This window comes from Canis lupus, chromosome 32 (assembly GCF_048164855.1).
Source record: "Canis lupus baileyi chromosome 32, mCanLup2.hap1, whole genome shotgun sequence".
Classification (NCBI taxonomy): Eukaryota; Metazoa; Chordata; class Mammalia; order Carnivora; family Canidae; genus Canis; species Canis lupus.
Genome location: NC_132869.1, coordinates 40,563,766 through 40,586,389, shown reverse-complemented (window position 1 = coordinate 40,586,389; position 22,624 = coordinate 40,563,766). Strand labels below are relative to the sequence as shown.

Here is a 22,624-nt window from a genome sequence, read left to right as displayed (position 1 = left end):
CAAGCATGGGGAGAGATGGAGGGAGAAGCAGACTCTCCACTAAGCAGGAAGCCCGATGCGGGGCTCCATCCCAGGACCCCAAGATTATGAGCTGAGCCGAGGACAGACCCTTAACTGACTGAGCCACCCAGGCACCCCTGTAGGAGCGCTTATTTAGCTAACCTGCTTGGGAACACAAACCCAAGAAGCGCAGTGCATGAACTTACCCATGTGCCTTCCTGCCTGGAAAGTGCTGGCCCTTTAGCCCTGCAAAGACCCTGGTGCGGGGAACAGAGCTGCACTCTTCAAGAGCAGCCCCCTTCCAGCACACCCACAGCAGCCGACAGACTCAGAGCCCGCCGTGGATGGGGACTGTCACTTGAGGGGAAGTAGGTCACACACTCATTGAGGACGTAGTGCCTTTTGAGCGATGGTCACCGCGAATGACAGGGTGGGAGCAGACGGGGACAGCGAGGGAAGAGTGAGAAGCATGGTTATGCCTCCTCCTAAGGGCCAGGGCCACAGCCAAACGAGTGAACCCCTCGTGCCCGTCTGTCCCCGCCTCGGAGAAGCTGTAGCCACAGGGCAGGTACGCGTGTGGGTGTGCACACTTGCAGAGCAGCTAGGGGGCATCTGGCCAGCCCCAGCCCCTCCGAGGGCTCGGCCCCTCTGGCCAACCCTCGTGCCCGTCCTCAGGGCACCCCTCGGGGCATGAGCAGGCTGGAGGGGGCTCGGGGCTGTGGCTGGGATGGAGAGGGCGCGCCTCGGCCCGGGGATGCTGAACTGCCTGGACCCGGGCGGGGGGACAGGTGGCGGGGGGCAGTGGCGGGGGACAGGCGACGTTCTCCGGGGAGGCCGAGTAAGGCTGAAGTGGAGGCTTCGTCCGAGGCGCCCTTCCTCGGACCTGGGAGCGTGACGGTGGGGCTCAGAGCCAGGAGGGGGTGGTCGCGAGCCTGGCACCCGGGCTGCCACCTGCGCGGACCCCCGGCCAGGCCCCGCAGCCCCCCGGCCGGGTGATCACGGCGTTGGGGGCCGGGCCGGGCCGGGCCAGAGCCGCGTGGGGCCTCCTGCTCGGGACCTGCTGGGGCCGAGCCTGTCGGACACATCGGCTTTGGATCCGAGGGAGCAGGGAGGCTCTCCGGTGGTTCCCGTCCGCCGCAGGGGCCCGCGTGGGGCCGCCGCAGCCTGGGCAAGCCGCCGAGGGGGTCCTCCCGGGTGCCCGCCCTCTGCCCCCCGCGGGCCTGCCTTGGCCGGACGCCCCTCCCGCGCTCACACGTCCCCGGAGACACCCCCGGAGACACCGGGCCGCACTGGGACTGCAGAGGCCGCGTCTCGGGTCGTTGTATTCCCTGCGCCCTCACCCCAACGCCCCCTTGGACCTCGGGGCTGAAGCCCCCTCCGGCAGGCGGCCCGAGGCCCCTGTCGTGCGAGTCCTCAGAGAAGGAAGTCCTTGAGCGGCTGAGGAACCTGGGAAGAGGAAGGCTCCGGCAGGGTGAGGTGGCCCACCGGCCGTCTGTTGCCCGCACTGTCCAGCCAGTGACATTGTCCTGAGCCCCTGGGCGCCCAGCCCTGCGCCCCGTCTGCTGGGATGGACACAGGGACCCCGGGCCGCGGTGTCGGGCAGCGCAGTCCCCTTGGGCAGGCAGGAGGTGACCCCGCGGGCTGGTGGCAGAGAGCTGGCCCTCGCCGTGCCTCGGAGGCCCGGTGTGCCTGCCCTGTGCCGGCCGCCCCGGGAAGGTCAGGGAAGGATGAGGAGGGGGAGGGGGAGGAAGACAAGTGTTCAGGGCAACGTACATCCTTCTGGATGAGCTCAGCGTAAACCAAGCAGGCAGCCGAGATCAGCACGTCAGCGTCAAGGTCGATGAGGCTGTTGCAGGCCTGCGCGGGAAGAGGAGCCGGGAGGAAGCAGGCCTCCTGCACAGGTGGCTGCCTGCTGCTTCCAGGGCACGTGGCCGCTGCCTGCGACAGTCGCCTGGGCCACCCGATCCCTCCCCAACCAGCCGGGCCGCCCCGAGATCTCACCACTGGAACGTGGTGTTTGGGGGCAGACGGCGAGTGCTGTTGTCCTGCCTGGCTCTAGGGAGGACCCGGGTTCCACTGACGGCGTCAGGAGCTTCTAAGGGGGACTCGTTTTATAATTGGGCTGCCCCCCTAGACTTTTTTTTTAACCTAGACTTCAGCTGCTTTTTAGAAATGTCAGAAACCTCTCAGTGTTTTCCCACAGGGGAACCTAGGGCCAAGGGATTCACTGTGAGGCCCTAGAGCAAGGCCTCAGTTTCTCCCTCTGCCACATAGGAGTGCGGCTGATGCATCCGGCTGGCTGTGGGCTCACGTGAGCTGGTCTGTATAAGCACCATCACAGTGCTCAGGGCATCACAAGTCCCGCCGGGGGGAGGGCTGGGACGGCCCGGGGTGCTGAGGAGGGGGGCTGGCCCGGCCCGAGCTGCTCTCACCAGGAGGATGTCATTGCTGGTCATGCTCTCCTGCAGCACCTGCTCCCGCACCATCTGCAGCATGCTGTAGGCCACCAGCACCTGGAAGTTCCTGCACGGCTTCCCTGTCAGCAGAACCTGCCCGCGGCCCGTGAGTCTCCGTCGGGGCCTCCGGCCTGAGCCTGCCGCCCCCTTAGACTGGTGAGCCAGCTACCCGCTGACCACATGCCCGCCTGTGGGCACCGCCCCTGGGCCTCCCTGCTGGCTCGCTCATTTATTCAGGCAAGTGCTACCTTGGGGTCCCAGGCCATTGTGCCAGCTACTGGGGGACTCAGAGAAATAGGCTTCAGGGAATTCCTTAGCTAGACAGGGAAGGAAGAGGAGGAGAGAATGAAGGAGGGAAGGAGGGAAAGAGAAAGGGAGAGAGGGAGGGAGGGGAGGGGAGAAGAGAGGGAGAGAGGGTGGCCTGGTGACTATTTGGGTGGAGCTTTGGCAAAGCAACGGTTGGTAAGTCAACGATTCAGGGGTGTCACCAAGGGTCTGAGGGGTGGCCAGGGACTTGGGCATGGAAACCAGCAGGCCCTGAGGGAGGGGTAAGGCGGGTAGGGGTTGACTTGTGGGGCACTGAATGCCAGGCTGAGTGTCGGGCTGGGCGGAGCAGGAGTGAGCAGTGGGGCTCTTCCCAGGGAGGTTCATCTGCTGATGGCCAAGGGCCCTGGATCAAAGAACTGCACCTCTGACCTGCCCTGGAGGGCCTCTCCTTCTCCAGGACGGAGGGCTCAGCAGGGAGCCAGCACTCCAATGGAGGGGAGGGCAGGGGAAGGGGTCTCTGGGCCAAGTGAACAGAGGGAGGCCTGGCTGGGCAGGGTGGCAGGAAGGTGGGCCAGGCTTCCACCCACATTGGCCTGGAGGCCCCTCCTTCTGCCCTCACTGCCCCGCAGAAGGTCCTGGTGGGACTGGATGAACAAATGGATGCGCTGATGCTCTAGCCGCCTTCAATAAGGCAGGGGCAGGGGTGCTGGCCTGATAAACCTCAACCTGCTGAAGGAGGGGTGGGGCCTAGCCCTCCTGTCCAAAGAGGACTCACCTCCCAGAGCCTCCAGACATCGTCGAAGGACTTGAAGGCGTGCTGGAAGCAGAGACAGAACCAGGGGAAGAGGGACTGCACAGTCCCCGCACCCTTCCCTCCTGTGGAGAGAACAGTGGGGTGTCAGCCTGGAAGCTGAGGTCAGGGGAAACGGGAATGGCACACGATAGAGCAAGAGCACACAGACAGGCCCAACGGCAGGGCACGCAGACACGGGGAAGTCCAAGATGCCTGGCTCTCACTTTCCATCTTCAGAGAATGTTTGGGCGATTTTTTTCTTTAATTTTTATTTATTTATTTATGAGAGACACACACACAGAGGCAGAGACACAGGCAGAAGGAGAAGCAGGCTTCCCGCGGGGAGCCCGATGCAGGACTCAATCCCAGAACCCTGGAATCACGCCCTGAGCTGAAGGTTGAGGGGACACTCAACCACTGAGCCACCCAGGTGCCCCTGGGGTGAATTTTCAACTGTCCAGAGGCCAAGCCCATCTAGATGAACCCTCCTCCCAGGGCCTGGAGAGAAGACCAAAGCACCCTGGTCCCATGACCGGGCACTGCTGCCTGGGGCTGGGTCCCTGGCCCTTCTCAGGCCTGCCTGTCGGGGGAGATGTACACTTGCAGGAGGCTGGTGGGGGTGGCCCACTCACGTAGATGCTCAGCAAACATGGGGTCCAGGAAGTTGATCAGGGTGTTGAGCTTGTCTAGGTTCTTGCCTACTCCGATGTTGATGACACAGCTGTGCTCCTGAGGAAGATGGATGGGAGGGAGGGCCACCGAGTCTTACCCTGCTTGAGGGCCGGCCTGCCTCACCAGCTGCTCGGCTCCAGGCTGGGCTCATGTCTCCGCGTGAGCCTGGGTGTCCGCGTGCGTGTCATCTGTGTATGTGGGTGTGTTCCTTTGTATATACGTGTATGACCTGTGTGTGTGTGGTGGGGACCCAGAGGGGTCTCAGGTGCGCCTCGTGATGCACCGGGCCCAGTTCCGCCTCCGCACATGCTCAGTGGGTCAGAACCAAGCGGGACAAGGAAAAAGCAGTGAACACCTTGTTGCAGGGATGGAGGAAGGGGTGAGGGCAGATTCTGGACAGCCTCCCACAGAGCACGGGGGTTCCAGGGAGGTGCAACCCCAAAAGCCCTCGACCGGATCCCTGGGGGTGCGTCTGGGGGATCCCGAGTCCCCCCGGGTTGCCTGGAGTGCAGGTCACGGGAAGGCAGCAGTGAGAGACAAGGCCAAAGATCGACCTTGAATGCCTGGCCAGGGTTATTGGATTTTATTCTGGAGGCGACGGGGAGCCTTGGAGGATCTGTGGGAGCAGAGCCATGCTTGGGGAGGGGAATGCCCGGAGAGGGAGCCATCACTGGGACTGGCTGGTTACATACACTCTTCCAATGTTTGGTGAGAGCTGGACCCAGAGCACCCTTCCAGCCCCCTCCTCAACTCCAGTGCCTGCAACACACACAGCGCCCCCACCCTGATCCCAAAACCTTCCCCGGGCTCCTCTGGGACCCAGAGGGTCGTTTCAGGGCTGGAGGAAAGAGCCGGCCCTGCCATTGCCTGTCTAACCTCCAGGGGCCTGGGGAGTGCAGGGAGGTGGCTCCTGAGCTCCGGCCCTGCCCTCACCATTTTCTGCAGGAAGAACTGGAAAAGCCAGAAGGTCTCGTGGTCATATTCCACCATCAGCTGGAAAAGCATCACCATCTCGTGGAAGCCCTGCTGGTACTCTGGGGTGGAGGGGGGCAGCGAGGAGGGGTGAGCCGGGTGAGCCGGGGCTTGGGCTGGGAAGGGATTCCAGGAAGGGATGGGAGGCGGCGGCTGAGGAGAGGCTCAGCCCTGTGGCCCACCTGCCTGGGTATTGCAGACGTAACTCAGGAGCAGGATTTTCTCCAGTCGCTTCTTGTCGATCAGGACGTTGCCTAGTGGGTCTTTGTCGTAGAGTTTCTGAATGTCATATGCTAGGTTGAGGACAATAGACAGGTAGGTGGCACCAGATGGCCTCCAGCAGAGGGGGCATGAATGGGTTTATTCACCAAGAGGCAGGACTCAGGGCCCCCTGCGGAGGCGGCTGTGACACCACAGGGGCCCACGAGGCTCTGCCCATCAAGTCCCCACACCCTGGGCTGCCTGGCTTTGTCCCCACCTCCAAATCTTTGACTAGGCCATTCTCTAGGAAACGGGGAAGCCATCCGCCCCGGGTGTGACTGAGGGGCGGGCAGGCACTGGCCCCTGCCAGCCCTGCCCACCGACCTCTGCTCACCGATGGTAGTCCGCGTCTCCATAAAGTTCCGGTGCAGGTTTTCCAGAAGGGGCTGAATCTTTTCATACATCTCGCATAAGGCCTCATAGTTCTTCCTGTGGGGACAGAGCTGAGGCTGGAGGACGCAGCCTTCTCCGGGCCAGTCACGGGCGGTCTGAGCGGTGCTCTCTGCTGGGCTGTGCCCCCTCCCCGGGCTGCTCCCCTCAACTCCGCCTGCACCAGCCCTAACCATGCTCCATCCCGATGTGCCCCCGGAGGGAGGACTGGGTGAGGCAGGTCTAGTGTCCGTCATTAGAAGGTGCTTGGGTGCAGTAGGAGGCTGCATGGTGACCCTTCAAAAGATACACCTATGCCTTAACCACTGAATCCTGTGAACGTGAACTTATTTGAAAAAGGGCCTTTGCGGATGTAATTAAGGATCTCGAGATGAGATCCATCTAGATTATCTGGGTGGACCCTGAATCCAATGACAAGTGTCCTTCTAAGGACACACAGGGACACACAGAGGAGAGACAGAGGGAAGAGGAGCGGGCCATGTGACCACGGTAGCAGAGATCAGAGGACCCGGAGCCACCAGGACCTCAGAGGCATGGGGGGACTCTTCCCTAGAGCCTTCAGGGAGTGTGGCGCTGCTGGCACCTTGCTTTGGGGACGCTGGCAGCCAGAACCGGGAGAGTAAATTTCTGTCGTTGCAAAACCCTGGTTTGGGGTTCCCGTTACAGCAGCCTTGGGGAGCTAACATGGACTCTTGAGCTGTCTAGGGGGCCCTCAATTCCCCTACTGCCCTGGATTATTATTCTCCACTGGCCCTTTGTGCATGAATCTTCACCTCAAATGGGCTGTGTAGACCCTAGAGAAGGATGGGATGGGGAAGAGGAGTTGCTGGAATGAAGCCTATGACGGGCAGTCTGTGGGCTGCTAAATGGAGCTGGGCGGGAAGGTGCTGGAACACCTCCTGTTTGGGCCATGGGTCAGGAGCACATGAGGCTTTGTCTATAAGATAAGAAATCCATTTTGGGGAAGAAGACTGAACTTGTCAGACTAGGGTGAGTACTCCCTCCCGCCTGCACTGCCACCCACCCTCCCGCGACAGGATCTGGAATGTTCCACCTCCTTGTGCTGTCCACGGTGAGCCTCTCATCCTGGGAGCTCTGCCATGAGTAGTAGCCCGTGAGGAACTTCCAGGCTTCTGTCCTCACGAAGGGGTGCAGACCCTGGGGTGGGGGTGAGAGGTGAGAGGTCATGGGCCCTCCAAATGCCTGCCAAGAGGACATCTCCAAACGCCGTGACTGCCCCTTGCCCACCCATGCCCTCCAGTGCCAGGGCAAGGCCTTGGGGACCGTACCCTCTCCAGGATGTTCACGCAAATGAAGTCTCGTGACTTGGCCAACAGACCGTTCTCATCAAAGAAGCCATCCCATTCTGTCTTGTCAATGGGTGGTTTTCTCTTCACCTGGCAAGGACAATCACTTGAGCCCTCTGTTAAGAACCTTTGACTCTTCTTTTGAGGGTGATTTTGTTCCATGCTATACTCTGGATTTTGCAATATAAATCAAGTTCCCCACCTGTGACTCACTTCTAGAGATCTATCCTGAAGAAATCACTGCAAAGTTATAGAAAAACCCTGAATGCACAGTAATTTTCATTGCGCATTACTTACCAAAATGAGAACTGCCCGGGCTCGAAGCATTATGCAATAAGGGAAGAGTTAAGTAAACTATAATTTATATGCTCAATGGAATATTGTGAGGCATAAAAAGTGATGCTTACAGGAAATGAATAATCACCTGGAAAAATTAAAATGTTAACAGAAAAAAAGCAAAATACAAAATTATGCATTCAGTATCTAGCCTCTAGCCTCTCTATGTGCTATACTCCCATATGCCTGTTACATAGTATGAGAACTACACCTTCTATACTCTGATGCGTACTGAATTAACCACTATAGAAACTCTGTTATAAAAAAAATAAAAAATAAAAAATAAATAAAATAAGATTAAAAAAAAAAAAAACATGTCAAAAGCAAGAGTGGGGCAGCCCGGGTGGTTCCGCGGTTTAGCGTCTGCCTTCAGCCCAGGGTGTGATCCTGGAGTCCCAGGATCAAGTCCCGCATCGGGCTCCCTGCATGGAGCCTGCTTCTCGCTCTGCCTGTGTCTCTGCCTCTCTCTCTTTGTGTCTCTCATGAATAAATAAATAAAATCTTTTTTTTAAAGCAAGAGTTATTATCTTTGAAAAATAGGAATCGACATAATCTTTTCCTTTTTCTTGTGTTTTCAAACTTTTCTGTAATAATGTCTACTGTTTTGAGAGTGGAAAAATACAAAATAAGCACTAATTAAACATACTCATGAGCTCCCCTCAGCCTTTCCTGGAAGAGTAAAACAGTTCATCCTAAGAAATGGTTTCTGGTTTACATAAGGGAGGTGTGTGAGTGTGTGTGTGGGATGAGGGGAGGTAAGTGCACTGCGTGCAAAGTAATTAAAAATGCTCAAAAGAAAAAAAGATGCTCACAAGACAGTAACCAGGAGGTAAGAGCTCCTGTCAGAATGGGGGAAGCTTCCTAGAAGAATCTGCCAATGGAGAGAAGCAGATCTTGAAATGCTACATTGCAGACATGAGGATGTGCGGATGGACAGAGCTTGGCACGTGACTAGACACGTCTGCTATATACACTCCCAACTCCTCATTGTTATAACCTGAATGTGCACATGTGTGACTCAGATTGAATTTGCATCCGAGTCACCTGAGAATCTTCTTAAAATGCAGATTCTGACTCAGAGGGTCTGGGGTGGGGCCCAAGATGACGCATTTCTAACAAGCCCCCAGGTGATAACTGATGCTGTGTCCACTGACCATGAGACAGGAGAACTATTAGAAGTCACTTTAGCACTGAAAGTCAAAAAGTATCAGCCCACAGGCCCAGATTTGGGGTAATTTCCACTAACTCCACATTTGATAGGGATGGATTGATCCGCATAGTAACTCATACATGCTCTATCTTCTAAACTGAAATAGACAGGGGCCCAAGAAGATATTAAAAAAAATAAAAAAATAAAAAAATTCTACCCTCATTGTTGGCCCAACCTTGGGAAGCGGGCGGGATCTGTCCTGATGCCATGCCCCAATTGCACAGGCACCGTCATCTGAGCAGAGCAGAGACAGGCTTCCATCCCTCAGATGGCCATCATGTTCCTCAGCCTATATCCAGACTGCAACACTCCGCATGCGCTGTGGCAGGAAGTAGGAGAGAACAGGCAAAGTTGGGCTGTGTCCTGGGGTCCTTAACTATGAAAGGGGATACATGAACTTTGGCAATGCATTTCCATATAAATCTTAGTCAATTATCTATTTCTTTTTTTTTTTTTTATCCATTTCTACAGTAGAGACAGCTGTGATTTTGATGGGGATTGTGCTGAATTTATAGGTCAGTTTGGGGAGAATTGATAACAGTATTGAGCTTTCTGGCCCATGGTATATTTCTCCATCTATTTAGGTCTTCTTTAATTTCTCTCAGCATTGTTTTGTAGGTATACAGGCTATTCATATATTTTGTCAGATTTATCCCTAAATATTTTGGTTTGAGAGGATGTTATTGTATAAGGTGTTATTTTTAAATTTCCAACATCCAATTGTTCATTGCTAGTATAATAGAAATACAACAGATTTTTATGTGTTGATCTTGTATCTTGCACCCTTGTTAACCTCATGTATTAGTTCTAGTAGCTTTTGTGGACTCCATGGGATTTATTATAGAGGTCAACACTAGCAAACTACAAACCATGGGCCAAATCTAGTCTGCAACCTGTTTTTTTTTTAAGATTTTATTTATTTATTAATGAGAGACAGAGAGAGAGAGAGAGGCAGAGACACAGGCATACCCTGGGCTGAAGGCAGTGCTAAACTGCTGAGCTACCCAGGCTGCCCTGTTTGCTTTTTTTAAAAAAATAAAGTTTTACTGACACACAGCCGTGCCCATTCATTCATGTCTATGGCTGTTTTCATGCTAAAATAGCAGAGTTAAGTAGTTGCAACAGAGATATGTGGCACACAAAGATTAAAATAGTATCTGTACCTCTGCAGAAAAAGTTTACCAGCCCTGACATAGGTGACCATGTTGTCTGCGAATAAAGGCAGATTAAATTCTTCCTTTCCAGTCTGGATGCCTTTTATTTATTGATTGATTTTTTTGTTTTGTTTTATGTTCTCACCGGAACCTTGCTCTCTTGCATTCCTAGTTTGCTTAGAGTTTTTATCAGGAATGGCTATTGGATTTTTTCAAATGATACTCTTCGTCTGTTGAAATGATCATATGGTTTTTCATTTCTTAGTTTGTTAATATAGTAAATTATATTGCATGATTTTGAATGTCAAATCAGCCTTGCATTCCTTGGATAAACCCACTGGTAATAGGTTATCCTTTTTATACATTTTTGGATACTATATGCTAAATTTTATTTAGGATCTTTGCATCAATGTTTGTGCAAGATATTGGTCTATAATTTTCTTTTCTTGTAATGTCTTTGATTTTGGTATCAAGGTAATGTTGGCTTGTTGGATAGAATGAGCAGGGATGCATTCCCAGGGATGTAAATACCCTTTAAAACTTTTTAGAAAAAAAAAAAACTTTTTAGAATAGTTTGTATAGAATTGGTATTATTTCTTTTTTCCATATTTGATATAACTAACCAGTTAAGCCATAGGCCTTGAGTGTTTTTTTATAGGAAGATTTTAACTACAAATTTAATTTTTTTTAGTAGTTTGAAGGACAGAGTCAGAATACATTTTTTTTTTTACTTTAAAAATTAGATGGGCGGGGGGATGGGGTGACTGGGTGACAGGCACTGAGCAGGGCACTTGATGGGATGAGCACTGGGTGTTATGCTATATGTTGGCAAATCGAACTCCAATAAAAAAATATACAAAAAAAATTAGAGATTTATAGGAACAGGGCTTTTTCCTTCTAATTCACTTAAAAAATTTTTTTAAAGATTTTACTTATTTATTCATGATAAACACAGAGAGAGAGAGGCAAAGACACAGGCAGAGGGAGAAGCAGGCCCTCAGTGGGGAGCCTGATGTGGGACTTGATCCCAGGACCCCAGGATCATGACCCAAGCCACAGGTAGATGCTCAACCACTGAGCCACTGTGGTGCCCCTAATTCACTTTAAAAAGTAAAAGAAAATAATACAGGAAACAACAAGGAATTCATAAAAGCATAAAGTATAAAAAAATGATAGTCAAATAAATCAATTATGAAAATAAATGAACTAAATTATCTGATTGGTTGTAAAGAGTTACAAACATTGATGATGGCCCAGGCACTGTCATAAGCATTTTATATTTATCATTTAATTTTTGCAACCTCCTATGAGGTAGGTATAGTTATTACACTGTCTTACTAATCAGAGAACTGAGGCTGGAGGAGGATTATTTAGAGCTGAGATTTGAAGCCAGGTGCAAGAACCAAGAGTGTTTAACCCCAATTCCATGCTACCAGGGAGAGTAAAAAGCAAGGATTTTCGGCTTGAATAAAAAATATACATCTGATACAAGCTGTTAACAAAAAGTATACCTTAAAATCTAATGGCATAGGAAGATTAAAAAATAAATGATAAACAAAGATACGAAAAGAGGGTCAACCCTCTTTTTCAACAATGAAAGGATGGCAAAGTAATTAATACGCACAGAAACCAAGATAAAAGATATAACTTCAACACAATAAGGCAGGGATCATTGGAAACATCACAAGAAGGCATTTGCTACGTGCTCGGTGAATTCATATTATTACTAAACCTCTGTCTGCAACAATTGCGCATCTGCCTAACTTTGCTGTGGCTGAATTTGCTTACAAAAAGTCATGACTTCTCCTTCCAGGAAACTCAATTTCTCTATGTCCACCACTTCTGTGGGCAAACCTAAGCAAACTACAGGCCAACCACAAGAACATCTCCAAGGACAAACACAAAAAGCCTTATTGACCTGGGAATATTTATTTATTTATTTATTTATTTATTTAAGATTTTATTATTTATTCCTGAGAGACACACAGAGAGAGGCAGAGACATAGACAGAGGGAGAAACAGGACTCCATCCCAGGACCCCGGGATATGACTTGAGCCAAAGGCAGATGCTCAACCACTGAGCCACCCAGGCGTCCCTGACCTGGGAATATTTAAACACAGAAGTCCTCTCCTTCTCTTCTCCGGTACATTCACACCACCTGTCTATGCCAGAAATCATAGAATCTATATCTGGGGTCCTTTGAAGTAATAGAGAGCGTCCACTCAATGGTCTCTCAAATCAATCTTCATCCTCCCATATTCCCCCATTCTTTCCTCCACTAACCTGTTAACACCCTGTGCCACCATCTGGGTCAATGATCTAGTGATTCAGGATGAGGTGATAGGTAGTCCATGAGGTGCTGGATACCCTTCAGCTCTGCAGTAGCTTTTTTTTCTAGTCTCTTAGGAAGAGTACTGCTGGGTAGAGCAGTTGTGAAAGTCTCCCACCTTTAAGGTGCACTTAAATAGGTTAAAGCTCTCCACCAGCAAACCGTGGCCATGTTTCTTCTAGAGAAGGGGCCCAGAAGTAGGAGTCCTAAGTGGCTCAGTTTCTCTAACATCTTCCTGCTACCAGAGGGCTTAGCTGCAGGCACATATCTCCCTGCCCTCTTTCTATGCTGCATCATTGGGGTAAGGATTTTTAGTATTTTTAGTAAAATAGGAGAGATATCAGAGGATAAGGCAAGCCTTTCAGCAGGGTTTTTGATGCCATGCTGCTCTGAATTCTCATAGCCACAGAGCCTCCAGTAGGCCTAGGAAGGGTCCCTGGCTGCTTATGGTTCTAAACCTCTCCTACTCTGGTTCTTTTGAGGGACAAGATATACTCCCAACAGTAAGAGTGGCTCATCATGTCAGTGATTTTCACCCAGGGGAGAGCAGGGTGGCCCAAGGAGGGAAGAAGGGTTAAAATTGTGGTGGGGGAGGCATATGTGCAACTTGTAAGTTACCTGGGTGATTACTATGAATCCAGACATGGGGGTGTATCATCAATATAGCATAGTGATTAAATGAATGGTTTAAAACAGTGGTTCTCAAAGTTAGCTGTGCATCAGACTCATCTGGAGTGAGTTAAAACGCAGATCACTGGCCCCCACCCTGAGACTTTCTGATTCAGAACACTTGGGGATCAAGAACCTGCATTTCAGGCAGCCCCAGTGGCGCAGTGGTTTAGCGCTGCCTGCAGCCCAGGGCGTGATTCTGGAGACCCAGGATGAAGTCCTGCATCGAGCTCCCTGCATGGGGCCTGCTTCTCCCTCTGCCTGTGTCTCTGCCTGCCTCTCTCTCTCTCTCTCTGAATGAATAAATAAATAAATAAATCTTAAAAAAAAAAGAACCTGCATTTCTTATAAGTTCCCAGTTAGATGCTGATGCTGTAGTTTTGGGCATCATACTTTGAGAATCACTGATTTAAAAGATGGACTCCACAGTCTGGGTCTAAATACCAGCTCTGCCAACTTATCAGCTGTGTGATTCTAGGCAAGGTTCCTAGTCTCTGTGCTTCAAATTTCTCATAAAATGAAGATAATAGCATCATCCACCTCATGTAGGATTATGATGAGAATAAGCAGCTATAAATAAGGCATTTAGAATGGTTATGGTACATACTAAAGGCTATTAGTTTGTTATTTTATTATTATCACTATATAAGTTCAGAGAAAGAGTAAAAATATAAAGAAAATCCAAATCAAGACCTGGTGATAATTTGCAATAAAGCCATAAACATTTAAAACTCAGGGAGAGGTGCCCATTTTGCCTTTCTGCTTTCTTAGGTATAATTCCTTAATCAATATGATTAATGAAACTTGAGATCGGTTAAGGTCATTATAATTAGTTATTATGATTTTGAAAAATATACGTGTAGAAAACTTTTATGACTGAGGCCGACTTTAATGAATAGATGTATCTTATCAAGTGGGCTTGAAACTACCCACTAATGAAGGCATTACTGTCACCTGGTGGCAGCATAACAAAATTGTTGGCAAAAGCACCAAGGAAAATTTATCAGCATTTTCAAGACTGAACTTGCAAGCCTAAAACTCATTACAGTTAGAATGTCACATATAGGGAAAGTTAACTGGCTTAGAAAGAAGGGTGAAAGGGAGCAAGGGGGTCTGTGTACTTCAGTCCTGCTGTTAGTGCTAATGTGAGGTCAAGGTACAGCTTAACCTGCTCAACCTTGTAGGCTAGCCTAGGGTTCTAATCCTTCCCACCCAACTGAGGAAAGGTGGCCCTAATCAAACCAGAAGTTGGGGAGGGAGGGACTTGGAGCTGATGAAGAACACGCACCAGGATGAAGGAGGCTGACCACCTGGCAGAAAGGCTGTTTTCAGGAGAGAGGGTGGTCATGGCGCTTGCTGGCTGTCTTCAAAGCAGCTTCTGACCAGAGCTCACTTGGAGCCCTAAAAGATGCTTAATTAGAAGGGGAAAGTGATCTTCCTTTTGGAGGATGAGTTTCATTCCAAGGAGGACCTGGGCCTCTCCTTGACTTCCCACACCTGCACAGAGCCAGGCAGCGTCTGTCACAAGTCCCCTGGAACCCTCATCACAATGACCTTGGAACAAGGAACCCTCAGCTTCAGAGGTAACACACACCCAGGAACCAACTAAGTCTAAATCACAGGACATACGGGATGTGCGGTGGAGGTTGGGGTCAGAGAACATGCAGATCAGTGTGCTGGGCAGGTCAGGGGAGGCTTCCTAGGGGAGGTGGACCAGGAAGTCTTCTTCCCTATCTCTGGCTGTCCCTCCTCTAGGCTCCCTCGCCTTATCATCCCACAGATGAGTACCCAAACCCAGAGTACACCTAGAATCTGAGCTTCAGGTTTCGTGGGTGTCCATTCCAGTGATTCAGAATCTGTTGTCTGGGTTGGGGACCCAGGGAACTATATTTTGAAAAACTCTCCTGGTGACTCAGTGTCAGTATGTGTATTTGGATGGTAGCTTCTAGGGTTAGAGACCAGTTTTATTTATCTTTATATCCAGAGCTCTTAAGACAGTGCCTGCATGACTGAATGAATGATCTAATTGAACAGAAGAATAAATGAAGCTCTCTTAGATCTCATCTTACTGTGCTCTCTGAAGGTGTCGCAGAGATTTCTGTATGTGTCATGTCTCCCCTCCTACTCTGGGCTCCTCAGATCCAGGGTCAATGCTTCATTCTTTTGGGCTTTCCTCCCAGTGCCGAAACCTGCTGCCTGGCACTTCGCAAGTTCTCAATATTTTTTTTAATGTATTCATTTATTCATGAGAGACACAGAGAGAGAGAGAGAGAGAGAGAGAGAGGCAGAGACACAGGCGGAGGGAGAAGCAGACTCCATGCAGGGAGCCCGACGTGGGACTGGATCCCGGGTCTCCAGGATCAGGCCCTGGGCTGAAGGTGGCGCTAAACCGCTGAGCCACCCGGGCTGCCCCTCAATATTTGTTGACTGAATCTGAGGAGTTGGCTCCTCTTGGCTCTGGCCTTGCTGGTTCTCTACCTTAAGCATTGCTTGCATTTCTACCCAGGTCCCAGCCACTAGAGCCATCTGGCTCAAAAGCATCCATGGTCATTAGGAGATAGTAATTAGACCAACCAAATTGGAATCAGGAGCTTGGAAAAGGAATTTGGACTCAAATTTGGACGTTCCCCCCTTCTGAGCCATGGGTCCCCCATCCATGCAATCAGAATACAGTCAACCTCCAGCTCTCACATCCTTATTAACATAATGAATCAGCATCCACACGGAAGTCTTCAGTGGACACAATTCATTGTCTCATTTACTGTTACTGTTCTGTTAGCTTGCAGCTCTTGGGGGGTCCTTTTAAATCAAAACTCCTTATTCTCTGCCTCCTTCACGACTCCATGCCAGCCCAGGAAAGCATTATAGCTTCGTCCTTTTAATCTGCTGCCCCTAGGTCTTATGGAGTAGGAGGTGGGTGGCTTTGAGCAGGAAGCGGTGGAAGGAGGATGGGACAGCCTCCCACAGAGCCTCCATTCTGAGGTCTGCGAGAAGCTTTCAAAGCTAATGTCCAGAGCAGGAGGAATGGCATGGGCATTACTCACCATTTGGGATTATCTATGCCTCTGTTCCTCCACATTAACGACGCCGACAACTGAGAATTAACTGCAATTTTTCCCTAAGAAGCTCAGGATCAGGCAGGGAGTTGGAAAATCTGTGTGCTAAATCCGACGTGGTTTCTAAAAGGAACATGATGGCCATAGATCATCTACTGAACTTCCTTTCACCTCTGGCTCCTTATCTGTAAATTGTAGATAATAACCCGGGCCCAAATTAGCCAGTATAGTTTGGTCATATTACAAAAGCCTCAGAGCAACCACATGGAGGCTTAATATTCAAATGGAATTGCCGGACACTGAAGCAAGAAAGGTTTTTGATCTCTTTTACTCCTTTTGCTGAAACTTATAAGGGATTTACATGTGTCAATCTCATTTTTTCAGGGCTGAATGATCCTTACCCTGTCCATTTATTTACATAATTCCCCAAGTTCTTTAGATTCCCCTGTATCATTTTTCTTTTATGCATTTCCCCCTCCCTCCTCGATAGCAGCTCAGTTTTTCTTCTTTAAATTTCTGAACATGGGGGTTCTTCAGGGCACAAGAATCCCAGCTTTTCAAATATTATTCTTGGTATTGGCGTATGGGCAAAGGTTGAACAGATCCAGAGTTTGCATTAAAGAAGTCCTGGGAGGGAGCAAACCTCCCAGCCCATCTTTTCTTGGGAGAATCTGGTTGTCCACTGGTTGAAGGCAAGAGGGTGGTAGGGAGGCTCAGAAGTTTCCCCGGGGAAGACTCTCGCATCCTCAGAAGTGCAGGGCTGACACCATGGAAAGCTCACATGCGTTTGGTGCCAGAAAAACCCAGGTTCAAATCCTGCCCATGCCATCCAACCAACCACGTGACCTTGGTCCCACCTGTTGGGAGAGGCGTGACGGCTTCCATTTCTGCTTGGCCTGGACCCTGGGCCTGGGACACTCCCTTACCAACAGACAGGGAGTCCTCACAGCCTGCGCTGGATTTATCACCTCGTGTGGGAACGTCTGTCTCTGTTCCAGATTCAATATGCGTTTCTTTGCTCTGCTGAAGTGTGTGTGTCCAGTGGCACCTGGCCAATCCCACTGCTGAGTCTTCCCAGCAGGGAGGGAAGGGGGTCCTTTGTCTGCAGCAGGAGGGGTGCACACAGATCATAGCCCTGTGATGGCTGTGGGACGAGACCCACTGGTGGACCAATGCCCACTGCTGAAGATGACGTGGATCCGTCTCTTATGTGAGCAAAGCCTTGTTCCCTCCAGTACCTGGCCGAGTAGTGTCTTTCTTGGTAGTGTTGACACCTGCAAGCCGGGGGGCGGGTTGCAACTCTGGTGGTGGGCGTTGCTGTGCTACTTGCTCTCCTCCATGCAGTGAGACTCCTCCCCAAAAGGTGGTTTTGCTTGACATCATCTCTTACCCTTTGGGGGGGTGGTAAGGGGAAGGGAGCGGTGTGATCATACCTCATGAAACAGAAGGGGAAGTGAAGCCATGTGCATTAAGAGCCTGGCCTGGGCCCAGAGCCCGGGGCCACCAGCGCGTGGCATTTATTGTTCACCTCAGCATCACTAGTTCTGTTACTGCTGCCCAGACGTGTCCATAACAACCACTATGAGCTAGACTTGAATCAAGGTGCCGCCTGCTTCCGTGAGACTTGTAGTAACATCAGTGTGAAAGTTCAGAGATCCCATGAGCCAGACAGTTTTCTGCTGCTTTGCATTTCTCCGGGAGCCCTGAGGACCAGCACTACTACACTAGCGGGTTGAGGCCAATATTAGAAATTAAGTTCCCTCGAGCTCCTTATATCAACGCAACACAACACAATTCTCTGAAATGCAACGTGACCGTGTCCCTGTAACGGTGATCTGCTTGCCTCTTCAGAGGACATCTACTCATGACTGTCTGCGTCGGGGACGTGCTAGTTCTTGGTATACATCATGCACATTTTATCTCATTGCAAAGTGCCAACAATCTTTTATGCTAAAGCTGTATTTTTCTCTTTGCTCCTCATTGTGAGGAACCAGGATAAGTTTAGATTTCCCGCAGCAGGTTTCCTGCCCTCGCCCCCACAGAGCACGGTATTTCTGACAAAGCTAGAGACAGCTGCACGTCATGTGTCACTAATGTGAGGGAAGCAGGGGACGGGGAGCCGGGGATGCAGATGGCTGTCTCCCGAGTACGCTGCTGGTCGGAACTCCCCAGGGAAGGGGCCGGCCACGCTGAAGTCCTCTGAGCCAGTTGGAGTCCCGAGGGGTTCTTCACTGCACCTTGGGTCATATTCAAGGTCTTGGGGAGCCTTCTCTTGATCTGCACTTACCCCCAATCAGTTGAAGAGGATACGCTGTTACCTCCCATCCAGCTGTCATGTGCACCAGAAATAACCTACAGGACCAACTCTGGGCTTAGAATCCATCAGTCAGCAAAAGAGAGGCGCCCGGCCCTGGGCAGCTGAGCCTGTCCCTGTGAACCCCTTCCTGTCCCCCTAGGGCCCCTAGATGGGTCCTCATCTCGGTTGTCCCTGACCCCTGACCTCCAGCCCGGTCTCCCAGGGCACCATCAGGCACTTAGCTCTGACTCTCCCCAAGGCACGCTGTCATGTGTACTGATCATTTGGCCCCCGGACGTCCCCTATTGTCCTCAGACACCCAGACCCCAGGGCATTTGCTAGCGACCTCTGGTGAAGTGCTTTACAGCGTCAGGGCTGACCTTGAGCATCCCATGAGGGTGCCAGAAGCCCAGAGAGGTTGCGTTACTTGCTTGCTATCACCCAGTGAGTAAGGGGGGGGGGGAGCCAGGAATCTCCTACCTCCACCTAGCTGTGCCCCTAGCCAGGCTGTCCCTGTGTCCCATTGGCAGGACATCTGTGCGCCCCTTGCTGGCTCAGGGGACTGTGATTCCACAAGCCAGAGGGGAGTCGGGAGTTTGCTGTGGCTCCTTCCGCAGAGTCTGGACTCCTTACTGGGTCCAGAACCAGAGCGGGTGGTGACGGTCGGGGGAGGGGGTGGAAACGCTACAACCGAGCTCATAAAGGCCATGGAAAGAGTGAAATGGGGAGGAAAAAGGACAGGAAATTCCAGCAAACTCCAGGGACTGGTAATGGAGAGAAATAATGTGGCTAATTACATCTCTGAAGGCTATCTGTTCCAAAATGAATTTTTAATGAAAAAATAATGCATTCTCCCTGCTGCTTGGGTCAGGGAGGGTGGGGGACCGAGCAGAGCCTCCCAGGGCAGCCAGAGCAGTTGTGCGCACCCCGCGCCTCTCACCGCTTCACCTGTCTCCTCCCAGCATCCTCGTCCTCGGGGTGCCCGGGAAGCAGCCTTCCCCTGAAGCCACAGGCGGAGCTGGGGGCCCCCACGTGCCCAGGGCTCCAGGAACACCAACGTGGACTAAGACCTGTCGGGAACGTCCTCACCGCCTCGAAGCTTCGGGTTTTCTCCAGCAGCTCCCAGGGGCCTTCCCGGCGGATGGGGGGGGGGGGGTTCCTCTGCTTACTCCACTTATCTCTCCCCAACCAGCGAGTCACGGATCTCAAATCCAGGGGTGTAAAGCTCCTTATGTGAAATGAAACACTTGTCTGGAACATTCCCAACGCATCTGTTTAGTGCGTGTGGGTTTTGGGGAGTTGACGAGCCCCAATCTCCCCTCTCCCTGGGGTAACCCATAGACGAGAATAGGGAGAGAGAAGCATGAGCTTTGTTTACTTATTTATTTTTAAAGATTTTATTTACTTATTCATGAGAGAGACAGAGAGAGAGGCAGAGACACAGGCAGAGGGAGAAGCACTGATGCTGGACTCGAACCCAGGACCCCAGGATCACAACCTGAGTCAAAGGCGGACGCTCAACCACTGAGCCATGAGTTTTAGAGCCCAACCGCCCTGGGTTCAGATCTCACTATTGCAACTTGCCTGTGGTGTGACCGAGGGCAAGTGACTTGATTTTGCAGACTCCGTTTCCCTACCTCTATAGCATTTGTTGTGACGTTTGAATAATGTCTATAAGGTGCTCAGCACAGTATCTGGCACAGCCTGAGCACAAGCAGTTGTTTGGATTGTTATTATTTGCTTGGAAGCACACCCAGGCTAACCTCGAATCTCCCCACCCACCACGGGACTCTGTTCTGAGAACTCCCAGCCTGTCGCCTCTTCTGGGCTCCCAGGCAGGCCAGCAGAGCCCTCAGGGACAGCTGCGGTCACCCAGATTGCCGTGGACCCTCAGCTCAGATGGGCCGTCTGGTCAAGGCCCCAGCTCGCTCTCCAACGCGGAAGGGGCAGCAAGGCCAGAGGAGCAGGAGGCCGCTCCAGGCAGAGTGGCCAGGATGCTCCGGAACCAGGATAGCTCTGCAGCCACGAGGCCCTCGCTGGGTTCACGCTCCCGGCCACTTCCTCGCCTGTGCAAGAGTCACCCGTTCCAGCCCTCAATTGGGGAGTACACCAGCGCCCCGAAACTGCAGGGCCGATGCCTCAGCATCCACTCGTCGGCACACTCAGGCCCACGGAGACACGACCGGCCGCACTGGGACACGCGTGGCAGGAGCCGCCGCCCGCGTACACTCGCGCTTCCCAAAGCCCGGCCCAGAGCACCCAGCTTCTGCGAGGGTCTGCACTTGGCAGTGAGCACACAAGAGCACACCCGTGTGCGTGGGGACGCCGGGGCGGGGGGCCGGGAGGGCACCTCGGGGCCACGGCGGCATTGGAGGTGTCCAGGCGGTTCCCCTCCCGGGAGGCCGAGCCGAGGAGGCCGAGGGCCAGGAGGGAGGCCGACCCCGGAGCAACGTGGAGGTCAGAGCTTGTGAGGCTCGGCCGGAGCCGGAGGGACCGAAGGGGACACACTGAGCGGGGACCGGGAAGTAGAGGAGGATACATCGGCTCCCCACCCTCCAGTCCAGGGCAGGGAAGGTTCTGGACTCAGACCCCCACATGCCAGCACCTGGCAGACGCGGGGAGACCCGAGCTATTTTGTCCCTACCTCATTCCCTGATCTTTCCTTTTTCTGGAACTACTCTGTCCTCCAGACTCGGGGACCCTCTGGGGAGCCCTGGCTCCCGAGGCCAGCAGCGGGCAGCTTATTCCTGGGATTCTCAGGGCACAGGCTCCCCTGCCGCTGTCGGGGGTGGGGGGGCCCACTCTGCGGGCAAGGACAAGAACGGGGACTCTTACCTCCGCTGTGTCTGAGAGTCTCGCCCTCGCTGGCTGGGGAGGGGCGGCCCTGCTGGGATAAGCCAGCACTCAGCGTGGAGGGGGCTCCCTGGATGCTACCCCGAACTCCCCACCCCGGGTGTAGCCACTAGCACACGTCACCTGGAGGCAGAAGGTCCCAGGATGCCCCCCCCCACTCCTACCCCATGCCCCATACTCTTCCTTCCTTCCTTCTTTCCAGGGCACAGTGGCCCTGCAAGCTTCTCCCTCTGCAGTCCTTGAGGGAGCTGGGGCAGTGACGGCATAAGAATTGCTCCTGCTCCTCGTGGGCAGGCCTCACCGACCCAGGCGGCTGCTCTGCTGGCAAAGGATTTCTTTCCACTGACGGCGCTGTGCAGAGAAACACTGGCCAACAACATGAAGCCAGTCAGTGTTGGGGCGGGGGGCAATTTTTTGAGACACGATCTCAGAAAGTTCTACAACCTGACCCAACATTGACCCTGGCCCTGGCCCCAGGACTGGTCTTGATCACAGAATTTTATATTGAGCCCTAAAAATCATTTACAGCAATTCTGCTTCACGGAGAGAAATTAAGCTCCAGAGAGGCGTAGTAAGTTGCTCAAGGTCACACAGCACATCAAAGACAGACCTAGACCCAGAATCCGTGCTCCTGTCTCCTGGCCTAGTGTCTTTAGATCTCAGTACAAGGTGATGTTTTAAAGCCAGGCTTTGAAGAAAAGAGAGGAAATGCCCAAGTGAGGGGGACCCTGGTGAAATTTTAATGAAAGACTCGTGGCCGCTCTTACTTTCTGGGAGCACGGGTGTCCTTGCCCGCTCCTCCCGCTGTGGTCGGGGCAGGTGGGGGCCGGCAAGGGGTGGGTTCTGCTCCTCACCCTCACCCTCTCCCTGGTGGACAGGGAGGCGGGCACAGGCCTGGAGTGGGCATTGCCCCCTCTGCTCGGGTCCCTGGCGGAGCAGCAGCCGCTGCAGGAGCACGTGATGCCTCTGCGCAGGGAGGCTGAGAGGAGAAGGGGCATTGATCTTTCTGCTGCTTCAAAGAGAATACAAGCCTCCCTGTCAGGGCCCTTGATCAAAGGCTCCGCGGAGGAGGTTTCCTGTGCCCCCCCTCCCCCAGGTCCTGGAGGCAGGAATCGCACTCTGTGTCGTGCCTTCCTCCAGGCCCGGCTGCAAACTGGAGAGACCCCCTCCCTTCCAGCCAGGGCCCCACGGCAGCTGCCGGGAGAGCCGGAGTTCGAATTCCCTGCCAGCCTTTTCTCCAGGCAGCTCAGCCCAAGACCAGGTCCGTGGGAACTGCTACTATCCTCATGGCACAGATGAGAAATGGAGTCATCGAGAGGTTGAGTAACTTGTCCACAGCCATGAGACGGTGGGTTGGGAAATCCTCATTCTTAATGGAATCGGGTCCCCGGGAAGCCCCCTGTGTGATGGCAGAAGTAGGTTCCTTCCTCTGGAGCCGCTAGGTCACCTGGCATGTGGAGATCCCAGCAAGAATGAAAATATTCTCTGTAAGAAAGGGGGGATGGGCCCTGTTTCTAAAATGTCTCATTTCAGACATCTGGAAAAATCCAAATTTCTTACTTATACTTTGCCTCTCTGGTGGAACAGAATGCAGATTTTTCC

General features: G+C 52.3%; 1 protein-coding gene across 3 annotated transcripts; it reads right to left on the bottom strand.

Moving 5' to 3' along the window:
* Window positions 1-1,304: 1,304 nt before the first annotated feature.
* On the bottom strand, window positions 1,305-14,348 carry TBC1D21 (TBC1 domain family member 21). 3 transcript variants are annotated; one of them, XM_072809557.1, is made up of 11 exons: window positions 14,106-14,348; window positions 7,101-7,208; window positions 6,836-6,969; window positions 5,756-5,850; window positions 5,343-5,453; window positions 5,122-5,222; window positions 4,149-4,245; window positions 3,499-3,599; window positions 2,433-2,549; window positions 1,774-1,857; window positions 1,305-1,446 (listed from the first exon to the last, which is right to left on the bottom strand). In XM_072809557.1, the coding sequence occupies exons 1-11, from the start codon at window positions 14,163-14,165 to the stop codon at window positions 1,414-1,416; spliced, it is 1,041 nt and encodes a 346-aa protein (XP_072665658.1). In that variant the 5' UTR covers window positions 14,166-14,348; the 3' UTR covers window positions 1,305-1,413. The 3 variants fall into 3 exon arrangements, with proteins under 3 accessions (XP_072665658.1, XP_072665660.1, XP_072665659.1); XM_072809559.1 differs by having other exon boundaries at window positions 5,122-5,181; window positions 5,347-5,453; XM_072809558.1 differs by having other exon boundaries at window positions 6,866-6,969.
* Window positions 14,349-22,624: the final 8,276 nt, after the last annotated feature.